Source organism: Chironomus tepperi, unplaced genomic scaffold, assembly GCF_022539635.2.
Source record: "Chironomus tepperi strain 1889 unplaced genomic scaffold, CSIRO-AGI_Ctep_v1 contig_376, whole genome shotgun sequence".
NCBI lineage: Eukaryota > Metazoa > Arthropoda > Insecta > Diptera > Chironomidae > Chironomus > Chironomus tepperi.
Genome location: NW_027226498.1, coordinates 4,457,234 through 4,478,099, shown reverse-complemented (window position 1 = coordinate 4,478,099; position 20,866 = coordinate 4,457,234). Strand labels below are relative to the sequence as shown.

Genomic DNA, 20,866 nt, shown 5'->3' with positions numbered 1-20,866 from the left:
AAGAGAGAAGTTGTTGATCTGATCCTTTTGGTCGATCCTGAAAATTAGTAATAAAACCTTTATCATTTATTTTTTATACTCTTGTGTATTTTTATTTCAATTTTTTTTAACTTAAAAATTTTTAAGTAAAGTTTTTTCATGTAAAATTTTTCAATATTAATTCCTACGTTCAATTTTTTTTATATCTTTCACAATTAAGTGTAAGTTTAATGCTGATTGCGAAAAAAAAACTGACAGAAACTTTATTAAATGGAGAAGGATTTTAACTTAAATTTCGATTTTCTTTAATAATGTAAATTAATAACGAATTACTATCCTTTTTTGTGTGATTCTTTTTCCTTCTTCACTTATTATGGTTTTTGCAAAATTATGAGGTATTTGATTCTTTTCTATCATTTTTTTAAAATTAATTTACGTCTTGCTATATTTTTTTTTACTTCCTTCCACTTTCCATTTTTAATATTTTTTTGTATCCATCAATCAGAAAAAATAATAAACAAAAACATTACAGCTCATCCGAATGAATTGGAGGATGGTAATCATAAAAGAAATAATTAATAATCTAACTGGCTTTATCAGTTAAAAAGAACTTTTTCTTTTTTTTATTTCAGAATTCTCTTGTTTCCTCATCTTTCATTACTATTTTACAGCAAAAAATTAATTTAGAGATTTTTTTAAGTTCTTCCTGTTCTAAATGTAAGGTTGGTTTACTTTTCATCATTTATACACTTTTTGATGAGATGGTGGAAAAATTCTTTGGAAATTATTTTACTTTGGAACTCTTTTTTTTAAAGATTTTAGATAATATAAGTAATATTAAAGTCTCCTTGAACATCCCAAATGGACAAAAATACGTTCTTACTATTGCTCGGTTAAGAGCCGCATGTCTGCATTTCCTGCATTTTCGATGAGCAGGCCTGCAGTTCTTACTAGTTAATGTCTAGTTCTAACATATTTTTGTTCACTCGGGCATGGATGACTAAAGCTCGTTTTTCCAGTGAATCATAAGGTTTGACATAATAATGTGTATTAATTTTTCAAATCTATTTTATGTTTAAGATCCCAAAATTAGTAATTTTTTTAATTTTTTGAGGTGAATAGCTTCTGACAGTCGTATTTTGGAGTAACTACTCTCTTACAGAATTAAACCAAAAACACTTCTAAGATTTTTAAGACAACTTGATTTGCGAACATTTTTAAGAGCATATTTATAAGCAGATCTCGGAGTCGACTCGGATTTTATATGCTCCATACATAATTCGAGTTGATTTCAAACTCTGTTAATAAAAAACCTGACAAAAATGCCTTAAGGAAATCCAATTTAAATCTATGGCTCCTTATTAGAAGTGATCACCGAAAGCTCAGAATTTCATTCAAATCCAAAGAACTTTTGCCCATCGCATCCTTTAATATCTTTCTACTGTTTCTGTATAAAATACTTTTCGTTAATGTGACAAAAAAAAATTACTTGTACGAAGATCAAAATGAATATTTTCAAATCGAGGAAATTTTCAGATTTTGTAAATTACAGAAATTTTCCTTAATTCAAAGAAATAAAATCAAAAATGGTTTATGAGAAGAATGATCATCGTGATATTTTTGAGTTTTTTTTTTTTTGATGAAGTTCTTTGTCAAAAGGTTTCATTATTTCTTTAAGAACAGGAATATAAAATAGTTGATTTATTTATACAATTACACAATTATGTAGTGAATTTAAATGTAATAATTTTTTAAGTTTTTTTTTCCATATAAGACTCACAAGGAATTTTATACACAATTTATTTTACGTCCCATATTTTCACATGAAAGGTGAGACTTGTCAAAATACAAGCATGTCATGGGACACTTCTTGATTTGCTAATTTTTTTAATATTTTTTTTTCTTCATTTTTTTTCTCTTAATTCGTAATTGATTTCTGGTTGATGCAAATTTATCCCATTTTGCATATTTTCATTTACATTGTTAAATAATAAAATAATAATAGTAATAATAATAATAATAATATTGTATAGTTCTTCTTGAAATTTAATTAAAAAATCACCGGATAAAGTGACATTAGAAAAAAATTAATGCCACTATTTAATTAATATTCATTTTTTTCCTTTAAAATTAATCCCACATTTGTATTTATATACCCAAATTGTAACTATGAAATTGGTTTTCTTACGAGAAAATAAACACATTTTTCACATGACATGCTTTCATGTTTTTTTAAACAATACATATGAATGATTTCACACACCAAATTGTACAGTTGCGTGGCTCAATGAAACAAAAATTTTCGAGTACTGATTTCTACACATAAAAAAATTAAATTTGCAAGTTGTTTGTTGAGATCGACTTTATGGTGTGGCATAAACAATGTTTTGGTATTTTTCTATTAACGGTTATGGTATATTTAAATTTTAAAACTCAGCTAGGGACTGAATTTGTACGGTTTTATTAGGAACTAAATGAAAATTGAAAGGTTTTTGAATTTAAATGATTTAAAACCTTATAAATTCTTTGAATTTGGCAGTTTTAAAGGTAAATTAAAGGATTACTTTCCCGGAATGCACACGGTTCTGCCTTTGGCTTGAAGTCGAATTTTAGGCCATTTTGACTCCGCGTGTCTTTCGGGTTTTGATTTAAATATTTTTAAATTCTCCTGGTATAAGAAATAAGAGATCACACGATCTGCCATCGAAATCGCAAGGACAATAATACAATTATCTCTTCTACTATCAACGAGAAGAGAGATAGAAAAAATTTGATAAGATTTAAAAATATTCTTCCAACTTTGAGCGCGTGTAAAAATGTAAAAATCCACAAGACGTGAAATATCGCGTCACGAGAGCCACAATGTTACCGAATGATTGCATGAAATCATATAAATGTATTGACAGACACATGAAGTAAGAAAAAAATCACAAAAGTTATTTTTTCCTTTAAAAAAAATAAGAATTAATTGTCATTGAGGCAAACTTAATGACAATAGCACACAAAGTTCTCATTCGCTCACATTCAATTCAAAAAGAGATTTTTTTAAAGAGGCTACATGGGCATTATTATAATTATTTACACAACATATAAAATATTCATCAATCAATTTGCTTCTTTTTCCAAAATGAATAAATGTGTTTTAAGATGATCTACAATTTAAACTTCACGAATGCATCCGTAGAGATATCAGTTGTGAAATTTCCTTAAATGCATCCACAAAAATTCTTTGTGAAAATAATTTGCTATCAAAATTTTGTTGGTTTTTTCATATTTTTCTATCCAATTGTTCTTATCATCCATTTGTTTTTCTTCTTAAAACAGTAATTTCCATTCATACACTCACATGCGAAATCTGTTTGTCTTATACACCATTATTATGATCATTTATCTCATATTTGTGTTTTTTTCATACACACGTCAATTTATTGTAAATCTTGTTGAATTGTTACTGCGGCAATAATCACTGCATCACTGCGGCACTAATGGACTTTTCTTATCTTGTGCTTCTGCTGGTGCTTGTGAATTATTTTGTGGATTCATTCCACTTCCGCCGCCTCTATCGACCCATGAGTTTGCATTCGATAACGGTGATTCAGCATGTCCAAATCCATGATTATCGTGATCCAATGAATTGGTTCCATCATATTGTGTATTTTCTAATCGCGTTATTAGACGCTCGTCCTCATCACCAAATTCACCTCCCATCAGCGAAGGTTCACCCACTACCATAACATCCTGAAATGAGAACAAAACATTTTCATGTTATTCGGAATCATGTCTTCTGAATTAAGGCAGATAAATGCATAAATAATTTTCTTTTTCCTTTATATGCTGAAAGTTCTATTATCTCTTCAAATACTTAAAGTTTTATCAAAGCTTCCATTCAAGGAATGCAACAAGTAAGCTTTCATTATTAATTTAATGAGTATGAACATTGGATGAAAATCGTATAACGCACACGACTTTTGGACAGATTAATAGAATGTTCAGCAAAACGAGAAAGAAATCTTTTTAATATGGTAACATTAACAACTACCTGCGATGCTAATGAAAAGTTTGGTCCGGGTGATCTTTTCTTATTTGGAACTGGTGGCGTTGAATTTGCAACTGCTCCGCTTGATCCTTTTCTTTTCCGACGCTTATTCGACGGCCTTTGAGCATCTTTAATAGAATTTTCTTAATTTTAGAATTGTGTGTTTTAGCATTTTTTTGAGGGGTTGTTTAATTTTGTAAAATAAAACACAAATATAAATTAAGCAGCATTATTTGGTGCGTATTATAGTTGGAGGCAGAAGGAATGTTGTGGAAAGAAAAAAAAATAATAAAAAATATAAATTATAATAAAAACCAAAACAATCAAATTAATAATAATTTTAATTATGGAGTAGCAAGTAGTAGGATGCATAAAAATTGGGGCGGAAAAAAGAGAAAGAAAAAAAAACAGAAGGATGAAAATGTTAATAATTTAAAAATGGGAAGTTAGTTCCTTCAAATCGTTGACTTCTGTTTTGTTTATATAATAAAAGGTACCTCTCTTACCGGGCGGTGCGACCATACGCTGCCATTTCTGGAACAGTGTTGTTTTCAAGCAATCACGTGGACTTAAAGAATACGCTTTGTGTCGTGACATTAGTTCTTGCATAGGTTCGAGAATCACGCATAACTATAAATTATTACGAAAATGATTAAGAAAAAGAGGAAGAAAAAAATGGATAAAAAATCAATTAATAAGAGATTGATTTGTTCGCTGTGGTGATGGATGACTTTTTAGCGCATTTTTGAAATTTTTTTCAAAAAGGTAGCTTAATAAGACACTTTGTTCGTTTGTTCGTTTGTTCGTTTGTTCGGTTGTTCGTTTGTTCGTTTGTTCGTTTGTTCGTTTGTTCGGCTGGAACGCGAGATCTCGAAAACTAGACATCGTAGAGAGCTCTAGTTTGTTTTAATAGCTTCGTTCTATCAAGTTATTGGGTTATCGGTCATTTAGAAGTTTCAAATCAACGCATAAATACTATAATTAACAGTTTTTCATTTTCATATACAACAACAACAAAAACAACAACACGTTTTTTCATTGTTTTACAGTGTTTTTCAATGTTTGTCGATGTTTTTACAGTGTTTAGTGAAAAATGTTTGAATTTTTTTGACCGTTATGAGGTTTGAATTATGAAAATCCGTTAAATGATGAAGTTCTTAAATTTGTGGAAGTTTTATACGGATCTTGTTTTTAAGATCTGGAAGTGACCTGGATCTTACTGGATCTTGGTTTTTAGGTCTGGAAGTGACCTGGATCTTACTGGATCTTGGTTTTTAGGTCTGGAAGTGACCTGGATCTTACTGGATCTTGGTTTTTAGGTCTGGAAGTGACCTGGATCTTACTGGATCTTGTTTTTTAGGTCTGGAAGTGACCTGGATCTTACTGGATCTTGGTTTTTAGGTCTGAAAGTGACCTGGATCTTACTGGATCTTGGTTTTTAGGTCTGGAAGTGAACTGGATCTTACTGGATCTTGGTTTTTAGGTCTAAAAGTGACCTGGATCTTGTTTTTTAGGTCTGGAAGTGACTTATTAATCAATTACTGATCGCTGGGATAAAAATGCGCTGAAGTCACTCGATAAGAACGAGTACTTTTGTAATTTTTTATGATATGATGCAATGTCCTCATGTTTAAGCACCTTCTTTAAATTTATATCTCCATTGTAATCAATACAATGGAGTTCTGTCTACTTGTGAATAATTCAATCCAGAATGTTTTATTTGAAAATTTAATGATAATGATTGGAAATTTTTCGAGAACCTCAATGCTGAATTGTGCCATTGAAAAGCTTCAACTAGAGCAAGTTAAATGTTATCAGATTTGAAAAATTCTAGTAAGCTTCATAAAATTTTATGCTTAATAATTTTAATTTTCTCTTCAATTTGTTGACGATCGTCTCAAATAAGAGACAAAGTGTCTAATAACATAAATTGAGGATGAAATTGAGTAGAAAGTGAAAAGCTGAAGGAAGTCATAAAAAATTCATACATCACTAGAAGACCATCAATATACTACGTAGTGATTAAATTGGATCAGATCACACACTCACGCGAAGATAATTTAATGTAAAATTGGTAATGCCCTGTCGTGTAATATTTTTCGAGAGTTGTTCTAGCATCCCTGGATCAGAATTCGATGCTGGATGTATGTGCATGCCGACTATGTTACGTGGCAATAGCTCACGATGTGCTCTTACTGCCATGTGCCAAGTTTTTATTCGCATGAGATCGTCAAATGTAAACTCTAATACCAAACGTCCTTCAGTACATACCTACAAATAAATTTAAAAAAAAAAAATTGAAGTTTATCTTTAATAATCTCTGACTTTTTTCTCGCAAACTGACTAGTCAGCAAGTCTTTCTCTCTCACTCTTTCTCTTTTTCATTTACTTACTTTTGTGTAAATTGGTTTTGTATGATGAGTTACCATCGTGCATTGTTCACAATCTAATGTTATTGACGTATTATGAAAGCTCTCTTTTGAGTGTTTTAAATTATAATAAAGTTCGGTGACACCACCTTCAAAAATACTTCTAAAGTAGCGCGGTATTAAAGTTCGACCGATTGCTAATTATAGAAACATTAGAGGAAAAACAAGAACAAATAAAAATGAAGTTAGAGTAAAGTTGGAAGTGAAGCTGATAAGAAAATGCATACTGTATCTTTTAGGACCATCTTCTAGACAGAATGTTAATGTTAATTGCGCATCGTCCTCGAAAAATTCATTTGCGAACGAATCCCACCAACAATTGTCACTTTCCTGTAGATTAAAAAACATAAATATATATTAAGAATCTGGAGTAATGTTTATGTCGATGAGAAACTCACTTCTGTTCTTTGCTGTAGTCGTTTGTTGAGCTCATATATTCTATAATCAGGTTGACCAAAATAAGAATGCCTCCTTCCTACATTTAGTCCGCTAGAAATGTGAAACCTTTGTTTGTTATAAATGAATAATAATAAAGGATTTCTTTTGTGTTTTTATGCACAATTGCTAAGAGATTCAAGTACTATTTTACCTTGGATCGAGTCTATCAGGTCCACTCATCATATGATGTCCTGGACCACCTAATGAATTACCCATTGGATGTCCTTGATGACTTCCTGGCCCGTGAAATGATGCTGATGGTGCCATTGGAGGAAATGGAGGTCCACCGACGAAATTATTTGGTCCAGGACCGAATTGTGGACCAAAAGCTGGACCTGAACTTCCAGGTCGTCCAAATTGTGGACCATTACTCGAAGGAGATCCAAACCCACTACTTGCAGGTCCATTAAATGGCGGTCCTTGTGAATTTTGTTGAGGTGGAGGTGGAAATCCTGATGAATTCGGAGGTCCGGGCGTTGACGATCCCGATGGAGCAGGTGATGCTGTATACTGTGGTGTATTTGAACCAGGCGGAGGTCCTTGGAAATTATTTGGCATATTTCCGGCTGGAGAGCCTTGATTTGTTTGCGGAAATACTGGTCCTCCACCAAAACTATTTGAATTTTGTGCATCATTTCCCTGACCATTGCCTTTCCAATTATTCCCTGTCTCATCCATGCTTAGTGGCGGCCCCGAAGTCACGCCACGCCGCGATATACCTACAAATACAATTAATATTATTATTATTATTATTTTTGAGTACGAAGGCACAATTCTATGACTGCAATAGAAGTAAGTAACAATAATTTTTTTTAAAAAAAAGAAAAGAAGAAGTGCAAATTGTAAAATTTTATGATCATACCTAACATATTTCCAGTATTCTGAATTTTTGCTTTTTTTGTACGCTTTTCACTAATTTTTATAACTTTCTATACGACTCTCTCACTCACAAAAATTTTGTGTATATTTTGCGTTTATTGTTGCTTGAAAAAGGATTCTCAATGATGTTGTCCTTTTTCAGAGCTGCCGTTCTGATTATAATGAGAGAAAAAATTAATATGAGATTGTGCTATAATTAATAAATAAAAAAGTTACTAACTTCTTTCACACTTTCTCAATCACATTTAAAATAATATGAAACAACAAGTGAACATGTCCATCACATCCTTTTGATTATTATTATTTTTTCACAATATTCTACACTACTATATAGATTCTATGTTATAAGGTGAGTCCTTTTCGTTTAAATTAATACACTAATAAATATCTTAACTAGTCCTTTACACTATTATTATGTATCCTTATGCTTCCTTTTTAAATATGCTCAATATTTTTATAATTAATTTAAAGAAATAATATTTAGAGTATAGCTAATAAATGTTGAAAGATCCAGCCGAAAAAAAGATTCGATTTAACTCTTTTTTTATTGGCTCGCGGTATCAAAATTTTTTCCTTTCCTCTCATCCAATATATCTCATACATTTATGCTCATTTCCAATTAATTATTTCACTTATTTACATCACAATGCCTTTTCAAGTCATTTTAGTAGGATTTATGGTATATAAATGTAATTTTTTATTTGACTTTTCACGAAAAATGAAAAAAAAAGTTGTTTTAATTGCTCTGACCAATTTATTTTTTCTCAATCAAATTTTCACGATTTTTATGCGTTCCAGTGAGTTATGTTGGGCTTTTTATGTGCTCTCTAGCCTAAAGTTGTGAATTGTGATGAATTTATTTATTTAATGACACTTAAAACTACGAAAAATTTAATGAATTTTTTCCTGTTGACTGGATATAATAAACGCGATAGACGCAGAATGTACTAAAAATTATGTGAGAATAAAACATGGCTGCATATAGGGGGATCACTTCTTCGTGTATTGAATCTTTTCTATGTTTTATGTATCATTTTATCAGTGTATTTGAAATTATCATCTCCCTTGCTCTTTTAGTACACAATACAAGCTCAAACAGTTAGTTTGTTTTCATCTTTTATCGTACTGATTCTATATTCTTTTGGAACTGCCATATTCATCTTGTGTTCTTAACAAAAGTCGATTTGTTTATGTTTGGATTTGGAGAAAATTATTAAGTCAAAAATGCAAAATTTAACACAGGAATTTTGTTCATTTTGCTTAAAATCAAGAAATGAAGTTGATATTATTGACACAACAAGGAATTCTTTACTGATAGACAACAAGTGCTATGAATTTTCGTACATTTTTAATGATTTACTTCAATATACGGTAAGTTGTCATTTTCTTGTTTTATTTCATTTACTTTAGCGTAAACATTATTATACAAGTACAAGATCTTTACTATTTATATTAAACTTGTTTGCTTATATAATTTCTGGATCTTATTCCCGCCTAAAAACATTACAACTTCCATTTAATTTAAAACATTTGTATGGTTCCTGAGATTTTTTAAAAAGAAAAGTACCAAGATTCAAATAATTTTTTTCCGCTAATTCAATAAAATATTTAATAGAGCTTTTATTGTTTATTTTTAGAGCTCGGAAGAGTGCATATGTGAGATGTGTAAGGATTTGATGGTCAGCTTTTATCTGTTCAAGAGAAACATTAAATTTCCACATAATCACATCTTTAGATTGTTAATAAAAAATCAAATAGAAGATTTCCTGAATAGCTTCGTAGACAATATAGAAGAAATAAAAGTAATAAGGACAGTAAACAGCATTACATTGCAATATGATAAAGACGATGTGCAGCAAAATGATATTAAAATTGAACATAAACCTGACATTATCGAAGATGAGCAGGAATATGAAGAAGACAATATTAGAAATGAGGAGATGGGATATGAAACATTAATTAATTATCATTGTTCTAAATGTGATAAAATTGAGTCCACTGAAAATGACTCGGAAATTCACGAATTTTTAAGACATTCATCCTTTGGAACACAACTAGAATTCGAAATTGAAAATTCAAAAGTGTTTAGTGAATCGACAGATATCGAGGATACATTTTATGTCTGCGGGTTTTGTTCATCTCACCTCGAAAGTTTTGATTTATTGCTACTTCACTTGTTGAATGTTCACAATCCAGAAGTGTTGTTTAAAATCAATGAAGCATTGAATATTTCGGCACATCTTATCGAATTCACAACAATTAACGGTTATCTTAATTATATTAAGGAATGTCTACATCATGATAATAAAATTACTAATTTAATCGACTATGAAGTTAAGAAATATTTTTATGAAGTTTATGGAGAAGTGGACGAAATAAGTAATGTCTCAGAAAAGGATATGCAGGAACAAGAGATTGAAATCAGTGAAATGCATGAATCAGCAAATGATTATGATATGAATAAAGTTAAGAAGGAAAAGCAGGAAAAATTGTCGGATGATTTGAGTCTAAACGACAAAGAATGGGTACGGAACCAAATCTCAAAAAGTAAACGCTATGCTAATACAGAAACAGGTGAAAAACGAGTCGTTTATCAGTGTAATTTATCGGATGCCTGTAGTCACATATCGAATTCAGCACCAGGACTACGATATCATTTAATTATGAAACATTTGAAACAAAGAAAAGATTTTGAGGATCGAAAATGTCATGACTCGAATGAACTTATTGAAACTTACCCATACGTTACCAAAAATTCAAATAAAAACTGCTGCAATGATTGTGGCTTAAAGTTCAAAGATCAGCGTGCTTATCAGTTACACGAGCGGTGCCATGAACTATTTAAAATTGTCGCTAGTCATTCAAATTCGATATTTCCGTCCTGTAACACGTGCAATCAAAAATTTTTAACTCATGATCTCTTACAGCATCATTTAAATAAGCATGATAAGAATGAAAATTTATCGGAAGCAATTGAAACTGATATTGGAGCAATTCGGCAACAAGGAAAAATTTTGAATAGTTTTATCCAATCTTTTGGAGAGACAGAATTGACAGATTATACCTGGAAATGTGGACATTGTGACAATAAGAATTTCTTAAAGGAAGAACACTGTAATCTGCATCTACTTTTGGTTCATACAGTGTCATTTGTATGTCCAATAGATAAAATGGAATTTAAAGGCTTCAAATCAGTTTCACTTTTTATTCATCATTTGAGAAATAAGCACACTGAATTGTTTCCAAATTTTTCATTTCCTTGTACATTTTGTAAAACCGAATTTTCCACAATATATGATAAATTAAATCATATGAAAAATTGTGATAGAAAAAAGGTCCAATGTGATCATTGTGGTAAGAGATTCTGGAAGAAAGGAGACCTTTTAACACATCTGAAATATGTGACTGGCGAAGTTCAATTCAAATGCTCTATCTGTTCGAAAAAATGCATCTCAGCCAGCGACTTGAAAATTCATTTTCGATCTCACAGTAAAATTAAGCCATACAAGTAAGTGCATTTGTGTTTGATTATTGCTTTTTGAGGTCGTTTACCAAAAACCACATATTTTTTTCTTTCTAAAATGAATGTTGAATATTCAAAACCGTTTAAAGATCTTTCACTTTTTACGATCATTTTTAAGGGGGGTCTAAAAGGGAGGGGGTTCTAAAAATTCGTTGTTTTTTGCGTATCGTAATAAGTCAACGTTGCTTATGTAAATGCCTCTAATGAGAAAAGTTTCATGCTACAATGAATCTACAAAATACAGTTTTTGAGCAATTTTTAAACCAAAAATTGTTATCAAGGTTAACCGCCTAGAACCAAACCGATGAGAATAGAGATTCTTTTTCTGTATCAAATACTGTAAGGGTGCTTTAATACATCTGAAATTTCATATGCTTTTGTAATTTTTAATGAGGTTTGAAAGACCTTGGTACAATTTTTTAATCATTTAGTTCTATATAATGCAAATATTTTTATGATCTGAATTTTTAACAATATTTTTAACTTTTTTAGATGCTCATTATGTACAAAAAGCTTCCGTACTTTGGCAGCAAGAGCAGCACATGTAGATGCACACAACTCGAATTTAATGTTTTCGTGTGAAATCTGTAAAAAGTCATTTAAGCAACGGCAACTTTATCGTCGACATATGAAGGCACATGAAAGTAAAGGTGACATAGGTAGATAAAAACAATAAAAGACTGATCAGTTTTGCTATGCTGCAATAAGGTATTTCACTATATATTTATTATTGATTTAACTCCAAAAAAAACTCAATAAAAACCACAAAAATGTCAAAAACAAAATAAAATTCAACTGTTTGTTTTAATCTAAATATAAATGTGTAAATGAAATTGAGGAGCGTTTGTTATTATTAAGGAAATATATTTTACACGAATGATTTTTCCTTTTGAAACTTTAAGGTAAAATTCATAAAATATAATTAAAAAAAAATTGTTCAATGATGACAAATATTTCGATTAAGTTGTATTTAATTCACTACAGCACTTCGCTTATCGCGATTTTTGCCTCGCGTCAATGTTCGTGCCTTAAAACTTGCAGCTTGTATAGCTTTCTTCTCAGTTTTACTGAGTTTTGCATTAGATATTTGTGTTGAATCTAATCGTTCGCCCATACCGAATACATCACGCAATAAATCATTTTCGAATAGATGGAAATGCATGCCAGATCCTAATGCATTACAAATTGAATCGTATTGATGATGGAGAGTCCATGAATCTAATGTAAGAGTTTCTTTGCTGATGCCAGATCCGACTTGAACTTGAATATCTGGCAAGGTTTCGTCTTCGATGTAATGTAAAACATCTCTGAAGGTAGCTCTTTGCTGTTTGCGATCACGTTTTGCTCGGAATTTTTGTGAGTCTGTTGACAACTGTTTTGTGATTTCAATTAATTGATCAATATATTCTTCAAGAAATTCATCATCATGTATCCGACCACATTCTAATAACAATGCAATGGCTTCTCCTGCTGTTGTTCTTACGTCCAAATGTTGTGACTGTAGTAATCCCATAAGATTTTTAAATGTACCAATTTGTTTTGTTTGAATTAGGGAGACGATATCGGATGGAGGAATAAGTGTTAATAAAAGGGCCCAAGATCCTAATGCTGCTGCATGTAATGTGGATGCATCTTGTGATGCTGAACTGGGTGAACTATCTCCCTTTAAATAACTACCAGAGAAAATACCCTCAAACATTTGACATAAAATAATTGTGTCTCCAACATTATCTTCTCCACTCAAAAATTGCATTAATGCCAATGACAAACAACTTTTTGAACGTGCTTCTGATGAAGCCGACTTATCGAGTACAATATGGTTTAACAGTGGAGATAGTGTTTTTGCGATATCTTCATCACCTTGCAACTGTATCAATAAAAGTGCAGCCAATCTTGCTGCAATTGCTTGTTCTTGACCCTTTCCTCGTTTTAATGACTTTTCAATTATATCCATGATTGTGACTCGTCTTTCATCAAGAAAGTCATACAAGCAATTATGCATAAATACTTCTGATATGGCTTGTAATGCTCCAATACGAGTCTGTTGTGATTTTTCTGATGCATTTTCAATAGCTTGAATCAGCTTATCTTCATACTTTTCAATTGTGTTCTCTGGTACATCCTCTACACTCTCGCCTGGATTGTGATCTGATTGGTAAGAATAGACTGATGCTGCATCATTTGAAAGATCTTCATCGGAAAAGTCATTTGCAACTTGATGATGCGCTAAATTTTTTAAGAGAGAAAAGAAAAGAGAAAAGAATTTTTAAATGTTTTTTCTTTCATCTATGTGAATCATCGTTCATGTCGTGGGAAACGTAAAATAGTAAAAAGAAGCAAATTATAATGTTATGAAATATCTCTTTAATGGGAACTAATGACGTAACGCACGTTGATGCTGATAAGAAACATATGAATGAGAGGAAAATACTAAAAAAATATTGAGAATCAAAAGGCGAGACAAGAAAAACAAGAAGAAATAAAAGTGAAAACGTGGATTGATGAAAATAAAATTCGCTCCATTTCACTTTCGTGCATACAGCACACACTTTGTTCCTTTTTTTTCAACCTTTGTCACGTTTTTTCAGAATGGGAAAATTGATCAACTTACCTTTGGATTTTCTGTTATTTTTAGGCATTTTTAATTATTAATTCACAATAATATACGCACAATAGATAATGAAATATATAAAGATTGACTAAAGATTAATAATAACACCACTAATTTATTTAATTTAACTCTTTTCTATGCTTTGTCCTTCACAAACTTTTTTTAATGATCATAAACTTTTGTTATTTGCTTTTATAGTCTCTTCATTCACTTTAATTTCGTAATGTTGTGATTTTCCTTGTATTTCATGAATTGATTTAAACAAATATACTGAGTTTAAACGCATAGTATAGTTATATTTAAGAATCTCACTTTTTCAATTTTTTTTTCGTTTAGAGAAAAAAAATCATCTAAGTACCCCTTTAAAAAGTTTCTAAAATCGAAAATTCATATATTTTTTAACCGTTTTTTTGTACTAAAATTATTTTCATAAAAATTATTGAACTTTAATGTGAGTCACATGTCAGGTATATTTATCTCACTGTATCAACGAAAATAAACTATATTTAGCTAGAATTAATAACTTTTCTTTTGAATTTTAAAAGCTCTCTTTACCTACTTGTTCTAAATTTAAAACTTTGACTCACGAAAACTGCTATTCTTTTTTGCTTGTCCGACTGTCATTGAAAAATTCTTTCAATTAGGTATGTTAAACAATGATATGACAATAATGTATTCTGTGTAATTAATTGAAAAGTAGACCAAATCCTTGATTAGAACTATTTAAAATTAAGAAATTGCGCAAATTTAACGATGCGTTGATGTTCTGTTGTCAGATTGACTTTCTCTACCAGTTTAGCACTGCTAAGGAAATAATTTCAGTCAACATAAATCCGAAAAATAATAACATAAAATAATTAAATATACCACACATCCTATAAAAATTTAGTGATTTTTAACCATTAGTTTAGAGATGGCTGAAGAAAAGTTATCTAAAAAGTAAGAATTTAAGTAAAATTAAGTAAGGGTGAAAAGTAAAACGTGGAAAATTGCAAAAGTGATATATTTGTACTGCAATTAATATTTATTATACCAAAATGTATACAATTTTCCACACAATCCGTAAAGCTACACCACTTTTAATACATTACGAGAAATGTCAGCAATTGAGAAACATTAGAATAGTAGCGACTGGATTATGTGGAAAAAGGTTAGATAAAAAAATTAGCTAGGCACATAATGATGATGCATCAAATTGATGATGAAATATCTTGCCATGTATTACAAATGTTCTGTTTTGTATGATCATTATAGTGAATTAAAACGTCGTATGAAAGCTGCCCAAAAAGAGAAGGAAAAGTCGGAAAAAGAAGCACAAAAGGCAGCGACTGTAAAAGCTGATGATAAGCCGAATGCCAAAAACGAAAATAAGATTGATGAATCTGAGATTTCACCAAATGAATATTTTAAGCTGAGATCAGCGGCTGTTAATGAATTAAAGAAATCACAAGATAATCATCCTTATCCACACAAGTTTCATGTATCTTCTTCACTTGAAGATTTCATTTCAAAATACAATTCATTAAAGGATGGAGAAATGCTTGAAAATGAAAGCCTTAGTGTTGCCGGTCGAGTTCATGCCATCAGAGAATCAGGTGCTAAATTGATATTTTATGATGTTCGCGGAGAAGGCGTTAAAATCCAAGTTATGGCTAATGCCAAACTGTACTCTTCTGAAGAAGCATTTGCTGCCGACACAGACAAGATTCGTCGTGGCGATATCGTTGGAATTGATGGATATCCTGGAAAAACTAAGAAAGGAGAACTGTCAGTTATTCCAAGAAGTGTAAGCTAAAATTAATTAAAATATGTACGCAATAATTTCATTTTAATATTAATTTTCAGATCAAACTGTTATCTCCATGTCTTCATATGTTGCCTCACTTACATTTCGGATTAAAGGATAAAGAAACTCGCTTCCGTCAACGTTATTTGGACTTGATTATCAACAATAGAGTTCGTGATATTTTCCAAATTCGTTCAAAGATTATATCCTATGTTCGACAATTCTTTGATAAAATGGGATTTTTAGAAGTCGAAACTCCAATGATGAATATGATTCCTGGTGGAGCAACAGCTAAACCATTCGTAACACATCACAATGATCTTAACATGGATTTATATATGCGTATTGCACCCGAATTATACCTTAAAATGTTGGTTGTTGGTGGACTCGATCGTGTTTATGAAATCGGTCGACTCTTCAGAAATGAAGGCATTGATATGACACATAATCCTGAATTCACAACATGCGAATTTTATATGGCTTATGCTGATTATAGCGATTTGATTGAAATCACTGAAAAATTATTATCTGGAATGGTAAAGTCTATTCATGGATCATATAAAATTAAATATCATCCAAATGGTGAAGATGGCGAGGAAGTAGAGATTGATTTCACTCCACCATTCAGGAGAATTCCAATGTTGAAGACTCTTGAATCAATCTTGAAGGTCAAATTTCCACCAGCAACAGAACTTCATACAAAAGAAACAAATGATTTCTTTAATCAGCTCTGCATTAAGCATCAAGTCGAATGTCCATCTCCAAGGACAACAGCTCGTTTATTAGACAAATTAGTCGGTGAATTTTTAGAAGAAGATTGCATTAATCCAACATTCATCACTGATCATCCACAATTGATGTCGCCATTGGCCAAATATCATCGCAGTGAACCGGGTCTTACAGAACGTTTTGAATTGTTTATTATGAAGAAGGAAATATGTAATGCTTATACTGAATTGAATGATCCATTTGTCCAACGTGAAAGATTTACGCAACAAGCATCTGACAAGGCTGCTGGCGACGATGAAGCACAACTCATTGATGAGAATTTCTGTATGAGTTTAGAGTATGGATTACCACCAACCGGAGGTTGGGGCTTGGGAATTGATCGTTTAACTATGTTCCTCACTGATAATAATAATATCAAAGAAGTTTTGCTATTCCCAGCAATGAAACCAGATTTAGGAATTTCATCAGAGGAGAAGGAAGCTGAAAAGGATGAAGCCGCAAAGTAAGCAAACATCTGTAGTTTTTGTTGTTCTAAACAATGCAAAAGTGAAATAAAGCTATTTATTTCAGAAACCCACTCAACATTACCCCTGTTTTAATTATTAAAAATTGACTCTATCAGTGCTTTGAAGCCATACAAATGTTTTTAATGAAATTTTTTCATTTGTATGGTTTTAAATTTTAAAAAATTGCAAAACCGTTTGATTATTCAGACTTAGGTACTTAGTTCGTAAACCTCTTTTATCTTTTTATTGGTAAGATTTAGACCTATTCATAGACTGGTAACTGTCCATGACTGGACAACACATCTATTAATAAAATTTCGATATTTTTTAGCATGACTTCCATATGTTTAACGAATATCCCGCCAAATATTCGAATGCTAAAAGTTAAGAAGGATTGTCTGTTTTTTAGCGTAAATTTTAGTGAAAGATGCGCTCGAAAATTTTTTTCAAAATAAAAAAATTATCAATTTTAGGAAATTACTCAATTTGATCAATTTGTAGTTAAATGGCTGGAATTGATGGAGGATATTCTGACGAAGCGGTTGATGACGATTACGATGAATTAGACAATTCGCAACGTATACATGGAATGAGTCGTAACTACAATAATTATCCAATAGATAATTTTTCCTATTATAATTCTCCTCGTGATTTAACACTAAATCTCCAAAAAACGCCAACTAGTAGCTTCAAAAGTTATCAACCAGTGTTTGAATCGCCAGAATCTGATGAAGTTTCACTAAAACACTACTTATCTGTGTCGGTTTCGGTAATCAGTTTGATTACCGAAAATATCATCAGCCATCCATTCATAGTAATAAGAAGACAGGCGCAAATACATCATAAGTCACGAAGATATCATATTGTACCAGTTAGAATATTTCCAGTTATTGCCCGACTGTACAAAAGACAAGGAATATCGCCATTATGGAAAGGCCTAGGAAGCAGTTTATTGACAAGAGGGATGTTGGTTGCAGTTGAAGATGTAATTTTGTGTATTTCAAATAAATCAATGATATTTCATAATCATACTATGTTACTATTAACAGATTTTATCTAAATGTACACCATGGCCAAAGGAAATCAATTCGAGAACAACTATCAAGCAATTTGGTCAACATCTTATACTTAAGGCTATTTCTCTCGGTATCGTACTTCCATTCTATTCTGCAAGCTTAGTTGAAACTGTTCAATCGGACATAGCTAGTGAAAAACCAGGAATATTTGATGTTTTTAGAGAAGGAACTGCTCGATGGCTTGCATGGAGTGTTCCTGCAAAAGGACGTATGTTGCCTGTTTGGGCACTCCTTCCAAGTGGTGTATGCGTAGGACTTAGCAAATATTTATTCAGTGTCATAGTGAAAGGGATTTCAACGAGAATTTTATCGAAACATTATCAGAAAAAGGAGGAACAAAAAGGTGCAAAACCTAGAGATCTAACGTCGATTAACAATGATGTCGAGCTTGCATCCAATCTGATTTCTCTCATCACAACAGAAATTTTGTTTTATCCTTTCGAAACAATTTTGCATCGCATTCAGCTTCAAGGAACACGTACAATTATCGATAACTTGGATACAGGTAACTTTTTATCATTACACATAGCTGCATTATTTATAAACTAATGTCAATAATTGTATGCAATTAACGACAATTTTTTATATACGTTGTGCTATTAATGAAGTTATTGTAGCCATTGGCTTCCATGGCTACGAAAAACATTTGAAATTCCACACAACTAATTCAATTCTTTTATTTCTAGGCACTCAAGTCGTACCAATTTTAACAAGTTATGAGGGTGCTTTTGATTGTTACGTGCAAACGATACACAGTGAAGGATTTGGTGGCTTATATAAAGGATTTGGGTCTATGATGCTACAATTTGCTGCACATTTGGCAGTCATAAAACTATCAAAATGGATAATAAACCAAATTACTGAAATATGCAGTGAAAAAGCACCAACAAAAGTCACAGAATTTTACAATTTAGAGCAAGCTTCGATATCACAGCAACAAGGTTCAACGATTTCAAGATCTTTGTCTTATGTCAGTAGCATTCATGATGAACCATAAGCTTTATTAGTTTTTCTTTCTGTGATATCGTTGCTTTGCATTAAAAAAGGATTAACTAATTTTTTTGCTTGTGTTATACAAAAGGATAGTTGCACGTTATGTCTCTTAAATAATTAAAAAAATATATGAAAAGAAACGAGAAACTTAGTCTTTATGTCAAAATATTCTAAAATTTATTGCAAATCAGTAACGTAAAATAAATGCACTTTTCAGGTGTCTCCAAAATGGATTGATAGATTTATAGACATTATGTCTCAAACGTGTCGCTTATTCGCTGGTGAATTTTGGTGCACGTTTTTCGATGAATGCCAACATTCCTTCCTTTTGATCCTTTGTACCGAATGTAGCATGGAAATATCTGCGCTCAAATCTCAATCCTTCAGCAAGAGTACTTTCGTAGGCAACATTTACAGCTTCTTTGCATAAGGCAACAGTCAATGGTGATTGAGCACTGATTTTTTCGGCAAGTTTGATAGCTTCACCGACTAATTTATCTGCTGGGAATATTTTGCTGACTAAACCTGATTTCTCTGCTTCTTCTGCGGTGATCATGTTTCCAGTTAAACACATTTCCATGGCTTTTGATTTTCCAATTGCGCGAGTTAAGCGTTGAGTACCACCAGCACCAGGAATTGTTCCAATATTGATTTCAGGTTGTCCCATTCTTGCCTAAATATAGTAATTTCATCACATGTTATTAATGATTAATTTGAATGTAATCTGTTTTTTAAAAACAAACCTTATCGCCTGCATAAATAATATCACACATCATTGCCAATTCGCAACCTCCGCCAAGTGCATAGCCTGTGAGTAACAAATTAAAATAATCAATAAATGTTAAAGATCATCAAAAAAAACTTAAAATTACCGTTAACGGCAGCAATTGTTGGCTTTCTTGTTTGAGCGACTTTAGTCCAATCAGCAAGGAAATTGCCTAAGATACAGTCTGAGTAAGTGTTTCCCTGCATTTCCTTAATATCAGCACCGGCAGCAAAAGCCTTTTCACTTCCAGTGATAACAATAGCACCAACTGATGAATCTGCATCAAATTCTTGAAGAGCTTGACCAAGTTCTGACATTAAACCTTTGTTGAGTGCATTCAATGCTTTTGGACGGTTCAATGTGATCATTCCAACATTTTTCTTCTCACCAACAACATCCTTAATGATGAATTGGTAGTTTGAAGCTGGAATTCAGTAAAATATTAATAAAGATCAAAGTTCACTTTGCATAATTCCAGAATATTTGATTCAATTTTTTAAGAACATGATTAAATAAGAGACGAACATTTTCAATCATCTCGAAAAACAAAAATATTTTGCCTGATGTTACATAAAGAAGATAACAGAAGTGATTATTCACACGTCGATAAAATTATTTTTAACTCGCCATTCTGGATCATGAAAATCTTTGTCAAAAACATAAACTTTATTCAAATAACTTACCAGCTGCACAAAATAGACGATATTGCTGGTTTAATGCCGGTGCACGTGATAATGATGATACGATTTTAGTAATTGCAGACATTTTGGTGATATTCCTGTAGCCGAAAAAATACGTCTAAATGCTGTCGACGCCGATATATCAAAAACTTAATGAAGTTTTTTTTATAAGAAAATTTGATAACACGAGCGAAGAATGAGAGAGAAGCATTGAAATTAAAGGCTTTCATGAACTTCTGCGATTTTATTTACAAGATGATAGTTTCATAAGTAAAGGTATTCGAAAATATTTTATTGTCCCAATTATAAGCAGAAAAGGCTATATGGCAGAAAATTTTGCTAAAACAATTGAATTTTAGACTTTGAAGATTGAACATCTTAATAATAAGAACATTTAAATATGAAGTTTTAAGCGTGGAAGTTTGGTAGATGAGA

At 31.5% G+C, this 20,866-nt stretch overlaps 6 protein-coding genes across 15 annotated transcripts; 3 read left to right on the top strand and 3 right to left on the bottom strand.

Moving 5' to 3' along the window:
• Positions 1-554: 554 nt before the first annotated feature.
• On the bottom strand, positions 555-8,703 carry Chi (LIM domain-binding protein 2 Chi). Of its 10 annotated transcripts, none has more exons than XM_070647312.1 (10): positions 7,982-8,703; positions 7,745-7,913; positions 7,034-7,601; positions 6,843-6,948; positions 6,672-6,774; positions 6,409-6,581; positions 6,065-6,286; positions 4,513-4,645; positions 4,016-4,158; positions 555-3,717 (listed from the first exon to the last, which is right to left on the bottom strand). In XM_070647312.1, exons 2-10 carry the CDS (start codon positions 7,749-7,751, stop codon positions 3,451-3,453), a joined length of 1,722 nt encoding a protein of 573 aa, XP_070503413.1. In that variant the 5' UTR covers positions 7,752-7,913; positions 7,982-8,703; the 3' UTR covers positions 555-3,450. The 10 variants fall into 10 exon arrangements, with proteins under 10 accessions (XP_070503413.1, XP_070503414.1, XP_070503416.1 ...); XM_070647313.1 differs by having other exon boundaries at positions 4,019-4,158; XM_070647315.1 differs by having other exon boundaries at positions 4,016-4,143.
• Positions 8,704-8,856: 153 nt separating this feature from the next.
• Positions 8,857-12,074, top strand: LOC139095816 (zinc finger protein 860-like). The gene is made up of 3 exons (XM_070647323.1): positions 8,857-9,132; positions 9,399-11,269; positions 11,777-12,074. The coding sequence occupies exons 1-3, from the start codon at positions 8,986-8,988 to the stop codon at positions 11,949-11,951; spliced, it is 2,193 nt and encodes a 730-aa protein (XP_070503424.1). The 5' UTR covers positions 8,857-8,985; the 3' UTR covers positions 11,952-12,074.
• On the bottom strand, positions 12,033-14,238 carry Ifrd1 (Interferon-related developmental regulator 1). The gene is made up of 2 exons (XM_070647325.1): positions 13,896-14,238; positions 12,033-13,510 (listed from the first exon to the last, which is right to left on the bottom strand). Exons 1-2 carry the CDS (start codon positions 13,921-13,923, stop codon positions 12,255-12,257), a joined length of 1,284 nt encoding a protein of 427 aa, XP_070503426.1. The 5' UTR covers positions 13,924-14,238; the 3' UTR covers positions 12,033-12,254.
• Positions 14,239-14,690: 452 nt separating this feature from the next.
• Positions 14,691-16,992, top strand: LysRS (Lysyl-tRNA synthetase). Its single transcript, XM_070647324.1, has 3 exons — positions 14,691-14,834; positions 15,150-15,681; positions 15,741-16,992. The coding sequence occupies exons 1-3, from the start codon at positions 14,809-14,811 to the stop codon at positions 16,914-16,916; spliced, it is 1,734 nt and encodes a 577-aa protein (XP_070503425.1). The 5' UTR covers positions 14,691-14,808; the 3' UTR covers positions 16,917-16,992.
• A 329-nt stretch (positions 16,993-17,321) lies between these two features.
• LOC139095932 (mitochondrial outer membrane protein SLC25A46-like) lies at positions 17,322-19,132 on the top strand. Its single transcript, XM_070647498.1, has 3 exons — positions 17,322-17,901; positions 17,966-18,497; positions 18,679-19,132. Exons 1-3 carry the CDS (start codon positions 17,422-17,424, stop codon positions 18,987-18,989), a joined length of 1,323 nt encoding a protein of 440 aa, XP_070503599.1. The 5' UTR covers positions 17,322-17,421; the 3' UTR covers positions 18,990-19,132.
• A 1-nt stretch (position 19,133) lies between these two features.
• Positions 19,134-20,601, bottom strand: Echs1 (Enoyl-CoA hydratase, short chain 1). The gene is made up of 4 exons (XM_070647499.1): positions 20,435-20,601; positions 19,858-20,175; positions 19,729-19,793; positions 19,134-19,658 (listed from the first exon to the last, which is right to left on the bottom strand). The coding sequence occupies exons 1-4, from the start codon at positions 20,514-20,516 to the stop codon at positions 19,257-19,259; spliced, it is 867 nt and encodes a 288-aa protein (XP_070503600.1). The 5' UTR covers positions 20,517-20,601; the 3' UTR covers positions 19,134-19,256.
• Between the last annotated feature and the right edge of the window lie 265 nt (positions 20,602-20,866).

Bases quoted from the DNA above. Each gene is read 5' to 3' on its own strand.
- Ifrd1 (XM_070647325.1), bottom strand. From the start codon at position 13,923: ATGCCTAAAAATAACAGAAAATCCAAAG. The intron at 13,511-13,895 runs GTAAGTTGATCA...TAAAAAATTTAG, and splicing joins AAATAACAGAAAATCCAAAG to CGCATCATCAAGTTGCAAAT.
- LysRS (XM_070647324.1), top strand. From the start codon at position 14,809: ATGGCTGAAGAAAAGTTATCTAAAAA. The intron at 14,835-15,149 runs GTAAGAATTTAA...TGATCATTATAG, and splicing joins GAAGAAAAGTTATCTAAAAA to TGAATTAAAACGTCGTATGA. The intron at 15,682-15,740 runs GTAAGCTAAAAT...ATTAATTTTCAG, and splicing joins TGTCAGTTATTCCAAGAAGT to ATCAAACTGTTATCTCCATG.
- LOC139095932 (XM_070647498.1), top strand. From the start codon at position 17,422: ATGGCTGGAATTGATGGAGGATATTCTGACGAAGCGGTTGATGACGAT. The intron at 17,902-17,965 runs GTAATTTTGTGT...TACTATTAACAG, and splicing joins TGTTGGTTGCAGTTGAAGAT to ATTTTATCTAAATGTACACC. The intron at 18,498-18,678 runs GTAACTTTTTAT...TTTTATTTCTAG, and splicing joins TATCGATAACTTGGATACAG to GCACTCAAGTCGTACCAATT.
- LOC139095816 (XM_070647323.1), top strand. From the start codon at position 8,986: ATGCAAAATTTAACACAGGAATTTTGTTCATTTTGCTTAAAATCAAGA. The intron at 9,133-9,398 runs GTAAGTTGTCAT...GTTTATTTTTAG, and splicing joins ATGATTTACTTCAATATACG to AGCTCGGAAGAGTGCATATG. The intron at 11,270-11,776 runs GTAAGTGCATTT...TAACTTTTTTAG, and splicing joins AGTAAAATTAAGCCATACAA to ATGCTCATTATGTACAAAAA.
- Echs1 (XM_070647499.1), bottom strand. From the start codon at position 20,516: ATGTCTGCAATTACTAAAATCGTATCATCATTATCACGTGCACCGGCA. The intron at 20,176-20,434 runs GTAAGTTATTTG...ACTGAATTCCAG, and splicing joins TCGTCTATTTTGTGCAGCTG to CTTCAAACTACCAATTCATC. The intron at 19,794-19,857 runs GTAATTTTAAGT...TGTTACTCACAG, and splicing joins AACAATTGCTGCCGTTAACG to GCTATGCACTTGGCGGAGGT.
- Chi (XM_070647312.1), bottom strand. The intron at 6,949-7,033 runs GTAAAATAGTAC...TAACAAACAAAG, and splicing joins CCTGATAGACTCGATCCAAG to GTTTCACATTTCTAGCGGAC. The intron at 6,775-6,842 runs GTGAGTTTCTCA...TTTAATCTACAG, and splicing joins GACTACAGCAAAGAACAGAA to GAAAGTGACAATTGTTGGTG.